The 21,434-nt window shown below is 55.1% G+C and overlaps 1 protein-coding gene across 1 annotated transcript in view; it reads left to right on the forward strand.

The window, feature by feature from the left end:
• KCNQ1 (potassium voltage-gated channel subfamily Q member 1) overlaps nucleotides 1–21,434 on the forward strand; it is a 287,385-nt gene that overhangs the window by 92,205 nt on the left and 173,746 nt on the right. Inside the window, exons 14-15 of the mRNA XM_029957250.1 lie at nucleotides 674–796; nucleotides 1,477–1,621. Coding sequence (XP_029813110.1) covers nucleotides 674–796; nucleotides 1,477–1,621 — 268 coding nt within the window. The remainder of the gene's footprint in view (nucleotides 1–673; nucleotides 797–1,476; nucleotides 1,622–21,434) is intronic.

Consider the following 21,434-nt stretch of genomic DNA (forward strand, 5'->3'; position numbering starts at 1 on the left):
CTGGAAGGGGAGGGCCACCAGGTCTGTCCAGTCCCCGTCCTGGGTGGTGTCACGGCCTCCCGGTACCCTGCCAGCCCTGCGGTGCCAACTACCACCGCCCCCCCCCCCCCCCCCCCCCCCCCCCCCCCCCCCCCCCCCCCCCCCCCCCCCCCCCCCCCCCCCCCCCCCCCCCCCCCCCCCCCCCCCGTCCCTGCTGCCCACCTGGACAGATTGTGTCCTCCGCTCGGATCCCGTGCAGTGGTGTCCCCCTCTGCGTCATTCCACGTGGCGGCCACCGTGGGCATCTCTCTAGAATGTGGGTCCAGGGCCTCCCTGCAGCTGCAGGCAGTGCCAGCACCAGGACCCCATATGTGGGCTTCTGGGTGGGGCCTAGCCCCCCCGTACCCACTTCCTGATGCCCCACAGGCCCCCGGCATCCTCAGTGTCTGCCCCTGCGCTCACCAGAACTGCCCCTCCTTGGGGCAGTCGATGGGTGTCTGCATCTGGGGGAGGGGGACCTGGCCAGGAGGGGCGGCGGCAGGGACCCTGGGGTTCACAGACGGGGCTCCTGTGACGTCCAAGCCGCAGGTGCTGGCCGCTGCACGAGGCCATGAGCTGCCTGGCGCAGGAGTCGGCCTGGGAGGTGGGGGCGGGTGGGCTTGGCGGCTGACCGCCTGTCCCCTATGCTGTCCAGACGGCGTGGAGGTGTTATGCGGCCGAGAACCCCAAGTCTTCCACCTGGAACATCTATGTCCGGAAACCTGCCCGGAGCCACGTCCTGGCGTCCCCGAGCCCCAAGCCTAGGAAGTCCGTCATGGTAACGGCCCCCACCTGCAGGGCTGGGAGCGGTGGGGGGGCCCCGGGCACCACGGCTGGGATGTCAGCTGCGCCACATTGAGGCCTTGGTGCCACCCTGGGCGCTGGGAGTGGGCACCTGTGCTGGACTTCACCAACTGGGGGTCCCCCTGGCTTGGGGCCACACAGGGCTGTGGGTGGCCCACAGGGGCTCCCAGGAACAGGAAGGGCCGGGTTCTGGCCGGCTGCTGGGAACGAGGCTCTTGAGAGGGCCCTGACGTCAGGCTTTCTGTGCCGGGCCTGGTGGGCGCCGGTGGGGATGGAGGTGGCACCCTTGCTCGGGGAGGACTCGGGGGGTTCAGGCAGGCTCTGGGCAAGAGTGTTGTGATGAGGCAGGTGTGGGGAGCAGGGTGGCCCCCATTCCCACATATCCGCCTCCACATCACCTCGGCCGGCCCCAGGCTGGCCCCTCACCGCCCCTACCACGTGCCGGACGTGCCCTCATCCTCGTGAGCCCCTGTGCAGCCTTGTGTGCTTCCTGTTCACTGGCCCCCAGCCCAAGCCGCTGTGCAGCGCCCACGCCGAGCCCGCCACGGGACCCCTGTCTGCAGGCCCCCTCCCCCTGGCAGCTGCCCAGCAGGGGCTAAGGACCCGGGGCAGGCGGCACCCCAGGAGGCACCGGCTCACCGCTCGTGGTTTTAGGTAAAGAAGAAAAAGTTCAAGCTGGACAAGGACGGCGGGGCGAGTCCCGGAGAGAAGACGCTCACGGTCCCGCAGATCACATGCGAGCCCGCCACCGAGGAGCGGAGGCCGGACCAGCTCTCCGTGGACGCCTGTGACAGCCCTGGTGAGCAGCCTGCGCAGGGACAGGCCCGGGCGCTCAGCCCCCGCCGGCCTGGTGTCCGCCCGTCTGCGTCCTGCCCTTTCCCCACAGACCCCGCCCGGAGGGACCCTTCCTCCCGCTCTGTGGCGGACTCGGCTGCTGGGTGCCAGCCCGCCTTGGTCCTGCTGCGTGGCTGGCGCCCCGTGCCGGGCAGAAAGGAGGCGGCCCGTCCGTGTGGATCCCCGTTCCTGGGGGGCGTCCTCGACGCTGTGTGCCTTTGCTCCTTCGTCACTGCCGTGTGGCCTCTCACTCCTTGGACCCCTTCCCAGCGCCCACCAGGACGAGCTGGCCGGTCGGCACCGGGAGGGCAGTGTCACTGTCTTAGACGCGGCAGAGGGGACAGGCGTATTTGTTCCTGACCCTTTGTGCTGACGGGCGCCGGGCCCGCCAAGTGCGCGGTCCTCAGGCGGCCGACCCCTGACGTTTCCTCCTGCGTCTGGTCCCAGCCCCGGAGAAGGGCAGACGTGTTCCGGAAAGGGGGCTGCGGCTGCTGCCTGCGCCTCAGGGCTGGCGGTGGGCTGGGCGGGGGCGCCCACCGGGCACCGGGCCACCACGGGCCCATCACATGTTGCCGGGATTCCGCTCCGGCCTGAATTTGGCCACATCGCCGGTGAGCCGCCAGGACGCACCCCCGCCGCCCCCCGGAGCAGGCACAAGGGACAATTGTGCCAACGAATGCCTGGTGCCCCCCCAACTCCGGATTCGGGGGCAGGACCATTGTCGCAATGCAAATGGGGGCTCTCTGCAAATGCTAATGGGCAGGTCGGCCTGGGTAGAAGCATCTCTTGCCGTTTGCTGAAAGCGGAGCCGTCCATTCAGCCTGTTTGCTGTTATTAAGTGCCTGAGGCTGCCTGCGGAATGTTAATGAGGCTCAAGTGCGGGGGGGGGGGGGGGGGGGGGGGGGGGGGGGGGGGGGGGGGGGGGGGGGGGGGGGGGGGGGGGGGGTCGGGCTTCTGCTCCGAGGGCTGGTCCTTCCCGCCGGCACAAGTCAGCCCAGCCCATCCCGGCCCGCCGTGGTCCTGGGGCCCGAGCTGCCGGCCTGGCCCCAGGGGACCCCAGCCCACGGTGGCATTGGGGCTCTCAAGAGCCCTGGTGGGGGAGAGGGGGCCTCGTCCCTGGGAAGGGCCTGCAGCCCCCGCACGGCAGGGCGCAAGCGGCCGTGCCAAGTTCCACCCCCGGCAGGATGGAGGCCTGGCGCCTGAGCCTCGCATCCCCCCACCCCTGCGTGCTCTGTCCTCCAGGCTCCTGTCCCTACTCCTCCTGCGGGTTCCAGCCCCCCAGCTGCTTGTGCCATCCTGGTCGTCAGGATGCCGCGCTGGGCATGAGGGCCAGGCCCCAGGGTGGGGCAGGGCTTGGCATCAGGGAGGGAGACGTGCGGGCGTCTGGGAGACGAGCATCTGGCACGGCCTGGTTGGGCCCGCAGGCTTCCTGGAGGAGGTGGCTGGCTGTGATGGAGGCGCCGTGGGGGGCGCAGTCACCACCTGGCCGCCACCCGTGTTCCTCCGGTGAGGTGGGTGTGGCCTGCCGTCCTCGTGGGGTGGCCCCTGTGGGCTCCCGCCGGCTGATGTGACCCTCCTTCATGAGACGGGACTAGTGCCAGGAGCCTGCCGGCGTCAGATGGGCCCTGGGGGTCCACGGGCCAGGGGTGGTGTGGACGGGGACTGGGCAGGACAAGCCTTGGGCTGGGCTGGTGCCTGGAGTGACACAGTCACTGTGGGGGCAGTCAGAGGGGCCAAGGCCAGCGGGAGGGGCTCCTGCAGCCCCGGGCAACCTGGGGATGACCCCTGAGGGCAGGGCGGGGTGCAAGGCACCAGGGGCACCCCCACTTCTACCACAGGCTGGTCGGAGCCCACTGAGCTCAGGAATTGATGCTGGAGACGTGCCGCTGAGAGCCGGCCTGCGGGGGTCCAGTTCGGGGGCACAGGCTCCAGCCCCACCTACCAGGCCTGGCCCGGCGGCCTCCCCTCGGGCAGGTGGCGGCCCCACAGGACCCCGGCCCCTGCCCCGGGTCCCCCCGCCCCACAGGCCGCCCCTGCTCCATGTCTGGGTTTTGCCTTCTGAATCTTCTGAATCCGTCCCTTGTCTCCATGGTGGAGACTCGCTTACACCGACCACCAGGTCTGCCGGGTTCCCTCCTTCCTTTGGCCGTTCCCTCAGTGGTGGTCTGTCGACGGTCAGCTCAGTCTTTGCCGGAAACCTCTGTGTTTTGCCATTGCCGTTGGCTGGTGGTCAAGTTGGGAAAAGGTTCTGGGTTGAGATCCGTGTTCTCTGTGAACACTCAGCAGGCGTGGTGGCAGCGCGCGGCCGCCCTGGGGACTCCGAGGGCCTCGCCCGGACCCGCACACCCACGCTGCTCTGCTGCTGCGAGAGGTCTGCGGGTCCGTGTTCACCCCGCGTGGAAGGTTGGCACAGACCTGGCACACACGACCGCCCCCCAAATGCTCCGGTCTTCCCGAGAGATGCCGCCCGCCCCCGCGGCCTGGCCCCCTGCGCCGTCTCTGGGATCTTCCTGCTCGGTTTTCCCGCGCTGCATTTCTGGCAGCTTCTGCCCGTTTGCTGGCTGTGTGGAAGCGTCTGATCCGCGGGTCAGCCCACTTGCTGGGGGGTCAGTTTCCGTTCCTTCTGCACATCCCCCGGTGAGGGCCTGGCCTGCGTGCCCTGTGTCTGTCTTCCTGGAACTTAGAGCGTGGAGTCTCCGAGTCGCTTGGACGTGCTCCTCCCGTCACCGCTGTCACGTGGAGTCTAATTCTGCTCACTGTGCCTCCCTGACTCTTCCTGGGGCGGGCGCCCCCATGCACCCTGCTGAGGGCCGTTGCTCTGGAGAAGCTGTCCCTTGTGTGGGGTGACCCAGTGAACCCGTGCAGACTGTCTGTGGCGTGGGTTTACGGGCGCGGGGTTCTCTAGACAAATCCAGCCTCTTGTCATAACAGGCCTGTGCCCGCGTATTAGGGGGAGACTTTTTACTTTTATTCCAAGAAAATAGGTGAACACAAACTAATTTAAAAAAAATTTTTTTTAATTTATTTCTTGAGGGAGAGAGAGACAGCATGAGCAGGGGAGGGGCAGAGAGAGAAGGAGACAGAATCCGAAGCAGCTCCAGGCTCCGAGTTGTCAGCGCAGAGCCCAATCCAGGGCTTGACCCCACGACTGTGGGATCTTGACCTGAGCCGAAGTCAGATGCTCAGCCAATGGAGCCCCCCAGGTGCCCCTCACCCTCTTCTTCCTCAGCACTCGCCAGCGCGTGGGCCAGCGCGTCGGTTCCTGTCGTGCTGCGTGCGTGTGATCTGGGTCCACCCGCTGTCCCTCAGCCAGCCCACACGGGAGCTCCGGGCGGGGGCGCACAGCCTCCAGCGGAGGCTGAGTCCTTCTTGACCCTTGGGGACGCTCCCCCTGCGGAGCCCGTAGGACACTTTGGCTCATTTCAGTGAGCCTGTCTGGGAGTTCGTAGAGAGAGGCCTTTGATGGACAGAGTGTCCCCAGGACGGGAGCCTGGAGCTGCTCAACGGCAGAGGGCTGGATGGTGACCCTGCAGGTGGGAACTTCCCCGAAGTCCCTCGAATCGGAGGAGAATCCTAACACAGACGCAGAGGCCGCGCCCCTTGGGGGTCTCGGGTCCCAGGGTCTGCAGGGAGGGTCTGTAAAGAGTCCCCACGACTTTGGGCGCTGTCCCCGTGAGCCTGAGGAGGAGGCCGGCACCGGCCTGCAGGCAGCCAGAGCGCGGCTTCTGCGGCTTCCGGGCCGGCCTCACCTGGGCTGCAGGTCCTTGTTCGGGACAAGAACAGGGTCCGGGCCCCTCCTGGCACTTGCCCCGGGTTCCGGTCAGCCTGCGTCATCATCACGCTCTGTCGATAGGAGGGAGGAAGGATTCCTGTGTGCCGCGAGCGTGCCGCAGCTGACACACTCAGCGGGGGATGGGCTGTGCGTCTGCTGAGGTCGGGGTCACGCTCCGACCGCCTCTCCTCCCGCCAGCCTGGAGGTTCCGGCCGGCGGGACAGCCCAGAAGCCGAAATCCCGGCCAGGCAGGAGGCCGGGAGCTCCCCGCTCACGTGTCTCGGTCGTCTGCACGGGCTCCTGCTGCCTGAGGGAGGCGGCCACCGCAACGGGCGTGTGACGGAGCCGGTGGGCACGCAGGCGTCGGTCCTGCATCTGCGTTCTCGAAGCACGTGCCCTGCCGGCAACCCTGAACGCAGCCACCGCAGCAGCATCGACAGTAACATCAAAACCCGGCACCCGGGGAGGCGACCTGGCGAGGGTGAGGGGCCGTGCACGCCACAGACTGCGAACCGTCGCCGGGAGGAGGCCAGGAAGCCCTGCGCCCTTGGGGAGCTGCGCGGGGCGTGCGGTCACGCGACTCGGGACTGCTCTCTGGACGCAGAGCGCTTCTGGGAACTACAGAGCTGGTTCTGATCTCCACGTGGAGATGCCCAGGACGCTAACGCTCCGAAACAGTGTTACAAAGCGAGGAAGTCGGAGGCCTGACGCTAGCAGAGGTGAGAAAACAGCCTCGCGAACAGAAGAGAGACTCGATAAATCCATGCATTTACGGACACAGGGTGTCGAGCAGGCACAGAGGCACTTTGGTGGGGAAGGACTGGCCCGTCCACCCGCCACAAACATGAACTTGGATCTACGTGGTGCATCCTGTGCGAAAATCCGCTCAAAACATGTCATGGAAATAAAGAAAAAGCCTAAAGCTTACAGAAGAAAAGCCAGGACAAAATCTCTGTGACTTTGGGTGCAGGCTTGGCGGGAACACCAGCGGCCTGAGCCGGATCAGAGCGAATGGGTTGGACTTCTCAACAAGAAAAACGTCTCTTTGAGAGATGATATCAAGAGGGTGAAAAGGCCAAGTAAAGATGGGAAGAAAATATTTCTGAACCAGTTGATAAAGGGTTTGTGTCTAGAACATACGAGGGACACTTATGACTAAGGAGGAAGAAGGCAGAACAAATAAAAACAGGCCGGGCGCCTGGGAGGCTCAGTCGGTTAAGCCTCCGGCTTCAGCTCAGGTCATGATCTCACAGCCCGTGTGTTCGAGCCCCGCGTCGGGCTCTGTGCTGACAGCTCGGAGCCTGGAGCTGCTTCAGATTCTGTGTCCCGCTTGCTCTCTGTCCCTTCTCCCCTCCCAAAAATAAGTAAACACTAATAAAGTTAGAAAAAAATTACAGAGGAAAGCAGGCCAAGAAGACGTGAGGATGAGCACGTGAGAACGTGCCCAGGACCAGCCGGCACGAGGGAGGCGCAGACTGAAGCACGGTGAGGCTAGACCACGCTGGGGGCGCACACGAGCCCCCCACGCCCCCACGGGCACGCAGCCGGCGCGGCTTCTCGGGAGAGCCGCCTGGGGCTTCTGAAAACGCTCCGGCCCCTGCACGCCGTCCAGCCACTCTGCTCCGAGCCCGCGTCCGGGAGGAGGGGCAGACGTGTGTGCGGCGCTCAGACGTGGCGCCGCATCGTCGTGTTTCACAAAAACAACGCGGTGCAGATTCCCATCGTTATGGGACTGTGTTTAAACCGTGGTTCCGCCACACGATGAAACAGTCCTCAGAAATCAGAAGGAATGAGCCGAGAGTGCGCACAGTGGCCCGGACAAATACCAGGATGATGGTGGTGAGGGGAAGAAGCCAGGCTGGAGGGGAGGAAGGAAGGGAGGGAGGGAAGGAGGGAGAGACGGGAAGGAGGAGGGAGAGAAGGAGGGAGGGAGGGAGGAGCACAGGACGTGCGCCGGTCTGGGACCACGGGGCCAGCAGGCTGTGGGGACCGGAGGAGGACCGAGGGCACAGGGGCTCTTGGGGCCGATGGGAACGTTCATGAGCTTGATTGTGACGATGTCGTCAGAAGTTATTTCGATGAAGAAATGAGTTAAGATAAAAATATCTTGCACAGCAAAACGAAATCCGAAATCATCTTTAAATGATGATCTGGAGAAAACAGGTGCCGCCCAACCGTCCCCGAGGGCGGGTTCCGTCCCGGCGTCGGTGAGTCCTGGGGGTCGTGAGGACAGAAGGAAAGGAGTGTAGAAGCAGTTCTGGAAAAAAGGAATCCTGAGACTCTGACCGATGCCGACTCAGTTGTGGTCACAGAATCGCAAATCCACGCTACGGGGCTGGTACTCGCCTCTTATGCGGCTGGCGTGTGATGCGCCTCGTGGGCCCTTCAGGCGGAGTCCCCGCGCGGGAAGGGTGAGTGGATACAGGCTCTAGGGAGTCGAAAAGGGCAGTCTCGGTGAAAATTCAAGATGACCCTTCCAGAAATTTCTTCCACACTGACACGGCACATATGCAGAACGACCCATTATCAGGATACCGATTTCTGCAACTGTTAACTAGCCAAGGATGGCATGCCGTCTACACCCACGGGTGGACACCCGCTCACGGGAGCATCCTGCCCCCGTCCAACCCGGAGAGTCCCGTCTGCGCCAGTGGAGCCCCCCCCATGGCTGGTCTGGGCGGCGAGGGAACCTCCGCTCGGAAGGGAGGCCGCCGCCCCCACGTCTGCGCAGGGAGCCCGCTCGCCCGGCCAGCGCCCCCACCGGCCCGCTTCTCCCGGAGGCTCGACACCAGCAGAGTTGTGAGACCGTCCGGGCTGGTCCCTGCGCTAGAGGGGACCTCTAATCTCTTTTTAAAAGTCCGTTTTATGGTAATTTGTTCTAAATAAATGTGCTGCCTCTTTGGAGGTAATTTATTCATTGCTCTTTAATCCTCAAGGGTTTCAATTATGTTGCCACTTGGGAGCGACAGTTACTTCCAGTGAGTGTACGTCTCCGTCTCTGGGAGCGCTTTGTTTCACGCCCCAGCTCTGAGTTCCGCCTTTCTCCCCTCTGCTCTCGTGAGAGATTTATCTGCTTTATTTAGTATATATTTACTTTCTTCGCCGAAAACAACCATTTCACTATTTTTGTTTTCGACGTCCCCGACTTGGGCTTTTCCCTCTTCCTGATGATTCGCTTTTCTTAAAAGCGTAATTAAGAGTCACGCTCAATCTAAAGGCTCTCTTCTCCAAGCATTTTAGAAGTTACAGATTTTCCTCCGGTGGCAGCGTTAGCTGTGACGTAGATCTTACTGCGAAATACGGTCCTTTTCATCGCATTCTTGGTCGCTTTTGTGTTCTGGCTTTCTCTTTATTAAGAACCGCTTCCTTGCTTTGTAGGCAGAACATTTTTAATCTCTGTTATTTGTGATTTAACAGCCTTACCGTGAGAGGACGCGGGCTGTGAAGTGTTTGCTTTTCCTGAGTGAAGGTTTTCTTCGTGTCCAAGGGCAAACACAAAAGCACTGCTTTCGTAAATGTTCCACGGGCCCGTGAAGATGTGTTCTCTGTTTGCAAAACAGAGCTTTATTCGTGTGCTCAGACAGATAAAACGTGAGCTGCGGCGGGTGGCGCGTGTGCACACGCGCACACGCTCACGCTGGGTGTGTCCACAGCATCGTCCAGATCTGCCCCACTTTCTTTGTTGTTATTACTGTTTTTTCAGTTTATTTGTCTTGAAAGAGCATGAGCAGGGGAGGGGCAGAGAGAGCGAGGACCCAGGCAGGCTCCGCTCTGGCCATGCAGAGCCCGACATGGGGCTCAAACCCATGAACCTCGAGATCATGGCCTGAGCTAAAATCAGGATACGGACGCTTAATCAACTGAGCCTCCCAGGGGCCCCTGGTTTTAAATCTGGGACCAAATTCTCCAACAGGAACATTAAGTCCTTCCTTTACAATCTCGTCCTGAAAAGTCGAGCGGCAGCCGCCTGGAGCGGTCTGAGCGCCCCCTCCGGCCGGCCTTCCTGGGGCCCACAGAAGTGCCGCCATTTTCTCTGTGTGACCCTGGGCGGGCCACTGCCTTTTCTGGGCCTGTTTCTGAATCTGTGAAATGAGGACCCGTGCAGGGTTGTTGTGTGGACCAAGCGAGCTGGAACCCACGAGTGCCCCCCTTCCCGGGGCCCGGGCCTGTGTGCAGCCGGCCTCCTGACGCCTCCGGCCGCCCACCAGGGGCCCAGCCTCCCGGCTGCCTGCTCCCTCCCCACCCAGCTCCTCGAGCCACAGGTCCTGGGGCTGGTTCTCCTTTTATGGCACATGCTTCGGGGGGTCTTGGCTCCTGGTCTGCTTGGTCCCCTTCCGTCCGTGACCTACGCAGACGATGCCGGAGTGACTTTGCGTGTCCCGGGGCTCGCGCTGCACACGGGCTTGCCACGGACCTCCACACTCAGGCCCACGTCCCGCACGCTGTCCCGCCTCTCCTGCTCAGCCACACGCGGTACGACTCCATCCAGGGCCCCGGGCGGCTCGCCCCGCAGCCTGAGGTCTCGCCGGGTGATGGCACACGAGCACTTGCAGACCCTCCCCAGCGAACCATCCGAATCCTCGCCTGCTTTCCAGTCGGGCCGTGTCTCACTGTTGAGTTTTGAGACGTCCGTACGTACGCGAGACACTAGGCCTGGGTCACAGCTGTCCGTTGGGCACGCTGGCACCTGCTCTGGAGCAGGGTCCCCTTTCCCTTCCCGTCCCTGGGTCCTTCGCGGGGCAGATACTTTAGTGTCACTGAGGTCTGAGGGACCGCTTCTTGGGGCTGTATTTTTGCATCAAGGCTAAGATCCAACCCTAGATCCTGAATGTTTTCCCTCCAGTCGTTTTGGTGACAGCTCTACCAAGGTGTCATTCCCGTACCGTACAACTGAGCCACTGAAAGTGTCCAGTCGGTGGTCCTACTGCGTTCCCAGAAGTGTCGCCACCAGGGCCTGCTTCAGACCACGCCCCCAGCACCCCAAACGGGAAACCCAGCACCCTGGAGTCCGAGTTCCCCCCTGATCCCCTTAAGCCCTAGGCAACCGCGAATCTGCCTTCTGCCGCTGTGGACTCGCCTGCCCTGAAGTTCCCTGTCGTGCTCCTGTGTGACTGGCTCGGTCACCACACGTCCTGCCCTCTAGACTCCCGGACTTCATTTCCTAGTACAGCCAAGTGGTACTCCGCTGCAGGGACACAGCACATGTCACGTGTCAGTCCTTCGGTCAGCGGGCACCGGGCCGCCTCCACGCCCGCCTGCTACGAGTAACGCCACCGCGAACATGTGTCCACACGGCCGTGTGGACGTTCCCTTCTCTGGGGCAGGTAAGCGGGAGAGGGGTTGCGGAGTCAGAGGGTAACTCCGTGTTTTATCCGAAGTGCGTGTGCCATCCTTCGCCCCCACTCACGAGGTACGAACTCGGCGATCTCTCCGTGTCTTCGCCAACACCTGTTGCTGGACGTCATCTGCCGTGGGGCAGCCTGCGTAGCGCGTGTCACACGGAGTCGCGCTGTGGTTCTGAGCAGCATCGCCCTGTGCCTGACGGTCCCCAGCGCTTTCCACCTGCTTGTCGACCATTTGTGGGTCTTTTTTTGAAGGAATGTCTACTCAGATCCTTCATCCTTTTCTGAAAACTGGATTATTTGTCTTTTTGTTTTGAGCTGTAGGAGTTCTTCATGTGTTCTGGCCACAGTTCCTTATAAGAAACGTGATTTGCAAATATTTTCTCCCATCTGTGGGTTTCTTTTTACTTTCTTTAGAATGGCCTTTGAAGCACAAAGCTTTCATTTCAATAACATGCAGTATATCAGTTCTTTTCTCTAGTTTGCCTATGCTTTCGGTGTTAGGTCTTAAAAAGCATTTCCAAACCTTAGTTCATGAAGATTTACCCCTCCACTTTCTTCTGAGAGCTTTGTTACATCTTGGTCCTTGATCCGGTTTGAGTTGAGTTTTGTACCCGGTGTAAGGGACGCTCCAAGTCCGTCGTCTTCCCATTGCTCCAGTGCCTCATTTGTTTACAAAGTGAGTACTTCCGGCGCCCAGGACAATAATCACTTGACCGTAGATAGAAGGCTTTATTTTTTAGACTGTCATCCTGTTCTGTTGATCTGAATGTCTCACCTTAAGCCAGTACCACAGTTTTGAATGCTGTTACTCTGTGCAAGTTTTGAAATTGAGAAGTCTGAATCCCTCAACTTTGTTCTTTTCCAAGATGGCCTTGGCTATTCTAGGTCATTGGAACTTCCGTATGAATTTTAGGATCATCTGTCAGTTTGCACAAGGAGCTCAGCTGGGCTTATGCTGAGTCTCGTGCTCAACCTGCAGATGAGGCAGGGGCACCGCCAACAGGGCAGCACCGCACGCCAGTCCATGAACGTGGGATGTCCTGCACTTAGATCTTCTCTTCCAATACCGTTCTGTGGTTTTTAGAGCGTAAGTTTTGCATTTCTTTTGTTCAGTTTATTTCTGAGTATTTTTTTTCTTTCTTTATTGTGGTAAAGTAGATCTAAAGTAAAATTTACCATTTTAACCATTTTTAAGTTTCTAAGTCTGGCAGGAAGCATGTTTACATTGTTGTGCTTTATTCTTTCTTGATATTATTGTACGTGAAATTGTTTTCTTACTTTCATTTTCTGATTATTGGGAGTATGTAGAAATACTTGTAGAAGTTCTTGGTGAACTTGTTTATTATTCACAATAAGTTTTAGTGGATTTCTTGGGATTCTCTCTACATAAAATCATGTTATCTGTGAATAGAAATACTTTTCCTTCTTTCTTTCCAAACTGGATGCACTTACTTTTCTTGCCTAATTGTCCTGTATAGGACCTCCAGTATAATGAAGACATGTGGTGGGAACAGACGTCTTTGTTACAGATCTTAAGAGGAAAGCACTCGGCATCTCGCCATTAAGTGCCGTGTTCGCCGTGGTGTTTGCTGTGTGCCCGTTATCAGGCTGAGGAAGTTCCTTTCTATTCCTAGTCTCCGAAAGCCCGATTTTATCATCACAGAAGAGTATTGAAGTTTATCAAGTGCTTTCTCTGCATCCTTTCTTCTAGTGATAATCATGTAGTTTGCCCTTTATTTTACTGACACGGTGCATTAGATTAACTGCTGGGCAGATGTTAATCCAGCCTTGCATTCCTGGAACAAATCCCACTTGGTCAGAGTGTATAATCCTTCCTTTCTAGTGCTGGATTTTATTTGCTGGTATTTTGTTGAGCGTTTTGCATCTATTTTCACAGGAGTTACTGTTCCGTAGTTCTCCTTTCTTGCTGCGTCTTCTCCCTGGTCTGGTGGCAGGGTGACGCCGCCTTCACACAGCGCTGGGAGTGCTCCTTCTCCCCTTCTACTTCATTTTCTGGAAACGTTTGTAGAGAATTTTTACGCTTTAAGTTCTTGGTAGAATTTATCAGGGAAGCCATCTGGGCCCTGTGGGGTTTTGTTTGTGGCTAGTGCCTTGATTACTAACTCAATCTCTTTATTTGTTATAGAGGTGTTCACATTTTCTACTTATTTCTAGTCGGTTTTAGTTTTTTTACTTTCTAGGAATTTGCCCATTTTACCTAAGTTGTATAATTCATTGTTATGAAATTCTGTGTAGCATTCATCTAAGACCTTTTTATTTCTGTGAAGCCATTCCTAACTGTAGTAATCTACCTTTCTCTCGTTTCCAGTTGTGGCATTCTGAATATTCTCTCCCTCATTAGCCTCGCCAAAGGTTCGCTAATTTTGTTGATCTTGCAAGTAATGAATTTTTTATTTTATCGACTCTATTATTTTTCTATCCCCTGTTTCATTAATTCGCACTATAATCTTTATTATTTCTTTTCTTCTTCTTGCTTCAGGGTTAGTTTTTCTCTTTTCTTATAGTTTCCTGCAGCAGAGAGTGACGCGATCGCTGTGAGGTCTCTTTTATTTCTTAACGTGGGCATCGGCGGCCACAAGCTCGCCTTTCAGCTCTGCAGTGGCTGTGGCTCGGAAGTCCTGGTGTTTCGTGTCTTCGTTTTCCTTCATCTCCAGGTATTTTCTAATCTTCCTTACGAATTCTCCTTCGATCTACCAGTCAGGTAAGGGTATGCTGTTTACACTTCACATGTGTCTGCTCTTGTCAGAGAACGGTCGGTATTATCATCCTTTACAATGTGCCGAAGTTTGTCTTCTGGGGCGGCTTATGGTCCGTCTCGGGGAATGTCCCGTGGGCCCTTGCGGAGGCTGTGCATCCTTTGGTTGTTGCCCGCCGGGCTCCGCAGTCACGCGCTGGGTCCGGTTGACTTCTCGTGCGCATCTTCTCTTTCCTTACTGAGCTGCTGCTCTGCTTTGTTGTTCTAGTTGTCGCTGCAGATGGCGGGCTGGCCTCCGGCGGTCGCCACGCTGGACGTTTCCGGCCACTTTGACCCCAGTGCTAACGCCCCGCGTACCCTGGGGTTGCCGTCCGCGTGCTCCGTCTCTCTCCATCCCTTTGCTTCCAGTCTGGTTGTACGTTTGAATCTCAAGAATCCTTGCCACGGACAGCGCACCTTGGGACTTTATTTGTTAATCCAGTCCGATTAGCTCCGCCTTCCGACGGTTTGGTCCACCCATGTCTAATGTTCCTGACCCACTTGGCTTGATGTCTCCTGCTTCTCCTTGACGGCTTGCTTTTGCATTGAGGGAATGTTTCCTGACACAATTTTTAAGGTTTTCTAATGATTTTCCCCTACTTGAGCTGTTTCCGTGGTGGTGGCTCTTGTATTTATTCTGTGCGTCCTAACTCCAGATTTACCCCGCCCTGAGTCCGCTTTATGCCGTGTTGCCCGTTTCTGCGATGTTACCGTTAGATGTAGGTGTGTGTACGCTACGCGCCCAGCGGTGCGCTGTGGCGACGATCCCTTTGCCCGGCACTGTCTTTCTAGAGGCCGAGAAAAGCGAGGCTATAGGACTTGTTTCATTAACCTTCTTAACTAACTGTTTTGATCCCTTCGTTTGTTCCGTGGGTTCGGATTGCGAACTGGGGGCCCTTCCTTCGCTCGGTGCCGCTTTGCCGCAGGCAGCCCGCCTTGAGCTGCTCGCTGGCAAACGTGCGCCGTTCCGCGTGGCGCAGGGCCGGCGGCACAGCTGAGAGCACGCGTTATCCCCCGCCTCCTGCGTCCGTCATAAGAAACGGGACGAAACGCGCGTTTACATTTTCGTGGATTATTACGTAATGACCTTTACGGATACTTTTCATTGTCTACGTGCAAACTCGATTTCCGATGTGGAGTCGCTCCTGCCTGAAAAGCCCCTTTGCCCCCTCTCGTAACGTGGTTGTGGGGGCGAGGAATCCCCCGTTTTTCGTTCATCTGGGAATGTCTTTATTCCATTTTCCTTTCTGGGAACGAGATTTTTTAAGTTTCTCTTTCCTTTGAACAGGTTGCGTCACTGCTTCCTGGGCGCCCTTGTTCCCGGTGAAAAGTCACCCGTTAATGTCCCTCGGAGCTCCCCCTTCTATGTTCCTGCTTGCGTGACTTTCTCTTGTCTTTGGCTTCTCAGCCCTTTGACCATGACGTCATCTCCAGATAGTGACCGTTTCCTTTGTTCCTTTTTTAAGATTTTCCTTCTTTTTGGGGGTGGCTTCCATAACGCTATTGTGCACAGCACGGCTGCAGTCACGGTGGTACACGCCCCCACCTCCAGTGCTTTTGGGGTCGCACCCAGACATGGCATTGCTGGGTCATATGGAAATTCTAGCTGTATTTTTCTGAGGAGCTACTTTATCGTCTTCCATGGAGGCTGCACCGTTTCACCCCCTCCCTGCAGCACTCACCACCTTCCCCACGTCCTCACGAATACTGGCCATTCTCTGCTCCTGAAGAAAAATGATTCCCATCATAGCCCCCTAGTGGCTGTGACGTCGCATCTTGTTGGGGTTTGATTAGCATTTACTTACCGGCTCGTCCTTTGACCATCTTTTCATGTGCTTACTGGCCACCTGTTTATTCTGCTGGGAGAAATGTCTATTCAGGCCCTTTGCCCAGTTTTGAGTTTTTGTTTTGTTTTCGGTTGGTGTTGAGTCATAGGAGGCCTTCTATAGTCTGGATCTTACACAGTTTTATCTTTTTCCCCAATATGTGTGTCTTTTATTGGCTCTTCTTGTGTTATTGCAGTGGCTATAGCTTCCAGGACTCTGTTGAACAAGAATGATGAGTGAACATCGCTGCCTCGTTCTGGATCTTAAGAGGAAATCATTCAGTCTTTCACCTTTAGTATAATGTTAGACACAAGTAATGTCTTTGTGTGTGTGTGCGTGTTGTTTTGTTTGGTAGACAGTGTTTTATCAAATGGAAGATGTTCCCTTTTCTATTTTTTCTGAGCATTTTTATCATGAAAAGATGTTGGATTTTTGTCACATGCATTTTGTGCGTCAGCTGATAGGACCATGTGATTTTTATTATTTCCCTATTAATACCGTGCGTTACACGGCATGATTTTGACTAATGAACCAGCTTTGCTCTCCTAGAACAGATCCCACACGTCCTGGTGTATAGTGCTTTTCATATCTGGCTGAATTCTATTGGCTAACATTTTAAAGGGGTTTTTGCATGTATATTCATGAGGGATATTTGTTTGTACTTTTGTGCTTTGGCATTATCTTTGACTTGTTTTGTTATCAGGGAAATTACATAAAATGAATTGGAAAGTAGCCGTCCCTCTTCCATTTTCTAGAAGAGATCGTGTGGCATTATCATTAGTTCTTTTTTAAAAGTTTGGGAGAAATCTCCAGTGAAGACTTCGGTACCTGGGGATTCCTTCTTGTGAATTTTTAAATTAAAAATGTAATCTCCTTAAATAACGTTTAATCGCCTTTCAGTATACGGACTATACAAATCACCTACTTCACGTTGGGTTCATTGTAGTGTGTGCTTCCGAAGAATCGATCCATTTCTTCTAAGTTGTATTTATGTGTGCGGAGTTGTTTTGAAATGTTCTCTTGATGTCCTTCTGATGTCCTCAGTGTTTCAGAGTGAGTGCCTTTGCAGCGTTCTCTTAGCGGCCACCCTGGCTGTGACAAGACACACTTGTCACTTAGCATCGTCTGGGACCCGTGCTTTGCTTCTTCGAGTGAAGAGTTGAAACCTTACTTCCCTTTAGTTCCTTGTGTCTTTTTAAAAAGCCATTGAATAAATTTGCTGTGTAGCATTGTGTAAGGTTAAGGTGTTACTCTGATACCTTTATTTACTGTAATGGGGTCGCTGGTGTAATGTCTGTCACACTGTGTGACTGTAACGCGTTCTGCTCATCACACTGTGCCTTCGTCTCTACAGCTTATGTGCCACTCATTGCAATTTCCTACCTTAAACCCCATTACTCTTGTTCCTCCCCGAGCCCCCACCCCGTTCCCCAGTAACCAGCATCTTCCTGTTGTTCACAGATTTGGCTTTTCCCTTTTAGACCCCACTCATAAGTGCTGTCAAGCAGTACCGCAGCGCTTGTCTGTGTCTGCTTGTCCCGCAGTGTGCCAGGGGTACCCTCCTTCCTCGTGGGTGAACCATGTCCCACTGCGCACGTGCGGCTTTCTAAGCCGCTCGCCCGTTGATGGGCATTTCCGTTGTTTCCATAGTTTGGCTGTTGTGGATAATGATAAACAGAGAAGTGCATGTATCTCCTCAAAATCCTGTTTTCATTTCCCTTGGATGTATACTTCGAGGTGGAATTCTTGGATTGTATGGTAGATCCATTTTTACTTTTTGAGGAACCTTCATTTTGTTTTCCATGGCGGTCGGACCAATCGACATTCCCACCAGCAGTGTGTAAGGGTCCCTTTTCCATCACGTCCCTGTGAGCCCCTGTTGGCGCCTGTCTTCCTGACGGAAGCTGTCCAGCAGGCGTGAGGTGAGAGCCCGTTTTGGCGTGGCCTTCGCATTCCTCCGACGACTAGCGACATCGGGCATCTTTTCCTGTGTCTGCTGGTCATTCTGTTAAAGGAAGGCCGCACGCCCAGCCGGGGGCCCAACACAGGGCTCACGACCCTGAGTTCAAGGCCGGAGCTGAGACCAGGAGTCAGACGCTTGACGGACTGGGCCGCCCAGGTGCCCTTCCCGGTCATTTTTAGGGCCTCGTTAGAGAACTATCTGATTTAGTTCTGCCTGCTTTTTAATCAAATTGCTTGGGGTTTTATTGTTGTGGACTTGACTGGGTTCTTTGTGTATTTTGGATTTTAACTCTTTATCAAGTGTATGGTTTCCGAAGTGTTCTCCCATTCTGTAAATCGTGTTTTCCTTTTATTTATTGGTTCCTTTGCTGTGCAGAAGCTTTGGAGTTAGACGTAGTCCCGTCTGCTGATTTCTTCCATTTTGTTTATGTGCCTTGACGCCGCGTCTCCCAAATCACTGCCGTCACCAACATTGATGAGCCTCTTCCGGCATTTTCTTCTTGGAATGGCATCAGGTCCTGCGTTTGAGTCTTGGATCCGTTTCAAGCTCATTTTTGTGAGTGGGATGAGCCAGGGAGCTAGCTTCACTGTGCTGCGTGGGTCTCCCCAGTTTTCCCAGCACCCTTTGCTGAGGAGACTGTCCTGTACCCGCTGGGGACCCTTGGCCCCTTGTTCAGTGTTAGCTGACCGTGTGCGGGCATTTAACTCTGGGCTCCCTGTTCGGTCCCACTGGTCAGTGTGTCTGTTTTTGCGCCAGTTCCATACAGTTCTTATTACTGTGGCTTTGAGCTAGTTCAGACTAGTTAGTTTATAGCTTTGGTCACACACACACCCAGATAGCAATATATTAAAACGCATATACGTGCAAAACACATACGTGTGTGCACGCACGCACGCAGTAACATTGTAAACTAGTTTATAGTGATGCCTCCGGCTTTGTTCTTTTTACTCAGGATGCTTTGGCTATTTGGAGTCTTTGTAATTCCACACAAATTTTAGGACTGTTTCTTCTATTTCTGTGAATAATGTCTTTGGTGTTTTGATGAGGATTGCATTGACTCTGTAGATGGCTTTGAGTAGGATGGTGATTTTGACAGTATTGAGTCTTCTGAACCAGGAATGTCAGACCTCTCCTCATTTGTTTGTGTCTGCAGTGTTTGTTTTTTTCCAGCAAAACTTTGTAGTTTTCATCGTATGGACCTTTTACCTCTTTGGTCACATTTATTCCTAAGTACTTTCATTTTTTACACAGTTTTGAATGGGATACTTCTTTCCCTTCTCAGATGCTTCCTCATTAGTGTAAAGGAACACAGCTGATTTTTGTGTGTTGATTTTTATATCCTGCCACATTAATAAAATCTGATTAATTTCTTAACTAATTTTTTGGGATTTCCTAAATATCAGCAATAATGACAATTTGGTTTCTTCCTTTCCATTTGGATTCCTTTTATTTCTTCGTCTTGCCTGCTTGCTCTCTGGGAGACTTCCAGCACTTTGCCGAACGAGGGTCCTGGGAGGGGGCGTCCCTGCCTCGGTCCTGGTCTTCAGGGGCGCGCTTTCCGTTTCTCTCCCTGGCTGCCACGGGTGGCCTTTCTCGTATCTGGGTGTGTTCTTCCAGACCCAGCCTGCCGAGCGTGTTTGTCGCGAGTGGACTTGTGCTTTGTCAGACGCGTCTGTGGAGAGGGCCCTGGGGTTTTTACCGTCCGTTCGTGGTTATTGATTTGTGTATGTCGAGCGGGGCTTGCGTGCCAAGGGGCAAAACCCCCCGTGGCCAAGGGGTTGTCTTTGTAACACGTTCTTGAATTCCGTTTGTTTGTTGAGAGCTTCTGCATCTGTATCCGTCAGAGATGTTAGTCTGTGGTTTTCTTTACCCGGCTTGGGCGTCAGGGTAGTGCTGGCCTTGCGCAGGGAACGCCTAAGTGTCCCTCCTCCGTGGTTTCTGATGACAAAGGCACTGTCGCTCAAATCCATGTTTCTCAGTGAGTAATGTGCCCCTTCACTTCTTCCGTAATATTTCGGCTTTGGTTTTCGGTGGTTCATAGTGTGTCTTGACGTAGATCTGTTTGGATTTATGCTCTGTATTCACTTGGCTTCTTGGGTCTGGAGGACGGTACCCGTCGCCGAGTTAGGCAGTTTTCAGCCATCATTTCTTTGAGAATAATTTTCGTCTCACTTTCTCCTCTCCTTTGGGACTCCAAGGGTGGAAACAGGGGCTCTTTTGTTATTGTCAAACAGGTGCCTGAGATTCTCCTCGCTTTTTATTTTCAGTCAATTTTCCATTATTTAGATTAAGTCAGTTCTGATCTGGCCCCAAGTTCACGGAGTGTATCCTGTCCTCCCTGGGACACCCGGGGCCACTCAGCAAGGTTCGTTGTGTTACTGTATTTTCCAGTTCTATAGTTACATTTTATTTTTAATTTTTTAAAATGTTTTACTTATTTTTGAGACAGAGAGATTCAGAGCATGAGCGGGGAGGAGCAGAGAGAGAGAGGGAGGCACAGAACCAGAAGCAGCTCCAGGCTCTGAACTGTCAGCACAGAGCCCGACGCGGGGCTCGAACCCACGAATGTGAGATCATGACCTGAGCCGAAGCTGGAGGCTTAACCGACTGAGCCACCCAGGCGCCCCCATAGTTACATTTTAATAGCTTCTGCTTCTTTGCTGTGATCTCTGTTTCTTTTTTCTCATTTGTGTCAAGAAGATTTGTAATTGCTTCTTAAAGCGTTTTTATAATGATGTCTTTAAACCTGCGCCAGTCATTCTGACATTTGACTGACGTGGTGAGGGCATCCCCTGAGTAGCTCTTTTCCTTTATGTCGTGACGATCTTGATTTTCACTTGTACCCTGAAAGTTTTAAGGATCATATTATGAGACTCTGGTCCATACACGTGTGTGTGTGTGTGTGTGTGTGTGTGTGTGTATATAAAAATATTCTACTTTTGCAGACTGTTCCCCTGAGGAGCAAGAGGGCCGGCCAAGCACACAAGTTGAGCCCCCGCAGCCCCCAGCCCCACTGCAGAGCGCGTAGGGCGCTGCCTTCCGCTTCCCGCAGTGGGGGGTGAGTAGAACCTCGCTGCCCTCCTGCCTGCACACCACCTGCGGGCAGGCGAGGGTTTGCCGGCCACACTGCCGTGCTGCCCGAGTGACACGGAAGACGGGCTCCCCAGCGGGCCCTGCCGTGGGGCGACTGCTCAGCCCCCGCCGGACCTGACGCCAGAGCCGGCGACACGCCTCGCAGAGTGCCACACGGCCTCCTGCCACTCTTGCTTGATGTGTCTAGGACTCGGTGCGCTGCACATATGACTTCTGTTTCTCCATAACCTTCACACTGCACGATTTCTTTTCCTTCCTGATGAATTGACCCTTTTATCATTATAAACGTCCTTCAATGTCTCCAGCACGAGTTTGTCTTTAAAAAGTCAGTTTGGGCTGATATTCAGTAAGTGGCCCGGCTTTCTCGCATTTAATGTTTGCTTGTCATCTTTTCCCATCTGTTTACTTTGAATCTGTTTGTGTCTTTGAATATATAATATATCTATTGTAGGCAGTATGTACTTGGATCCTGTTCTAGGCGGTCTGGCCATCTCTGCTGCTTTATTGAGTGTTTAATTCACTTACAGTTAATATAATTATTGACAGAGTAGGACGTACATCTGCCATTTGCTGCTGGTTGTCTGTACGGTCGTGTCTTTCATGCCGTTCTTCCTCCTCGATCGCCTCCCGCTGTGCTGAGCAGACATGTCCTAGGCAGCCGGTCTAAGTCCTTGCTCCTATCTTTTTCCTGTTTTTAGGTTGTTTCCTAAGCCCTACAGCCTGGGGATTATAGTAAGCATCTCAACTGGAAACTGCCTGCTTCAGGGAAATACTGAAGAGGCCTTCAAACGTCTTTCTCTGCCCCCCTCTCCTCTCCGACCCGGGACCGTCACTGCCCCCCCCTACCCTGGACCCTCACTGCCCCCCTCCCCTATCCTGGACCTCCTCTGCCCCCCTCTCCTACCTGGGACCCTCACTGTCCCCCCTCTCCTACCCAGGACCCCCTCTGCCCCCCTCTCCTACCCTGGACCCTCACTGGCCCCCCTCCTACCCGGGACCCTCTCTGTCCCCCCTCCCCTACCCT

Source organism: Suricata suricatta, chromosome 11, assembly GCF_006229205.1.
Source record: "Suricata suricatta isolate VVHF042 chromosome 11, meerkat_22Aug2017_6uvM2_HiC, whole genome shotgun sequence".
Taxonomy (NCBI): Eukaryota; Metazoa; Chordata; class Mammalia; order Carnivora; family Herpestidae; genus Suricata; species Suricata suricatta.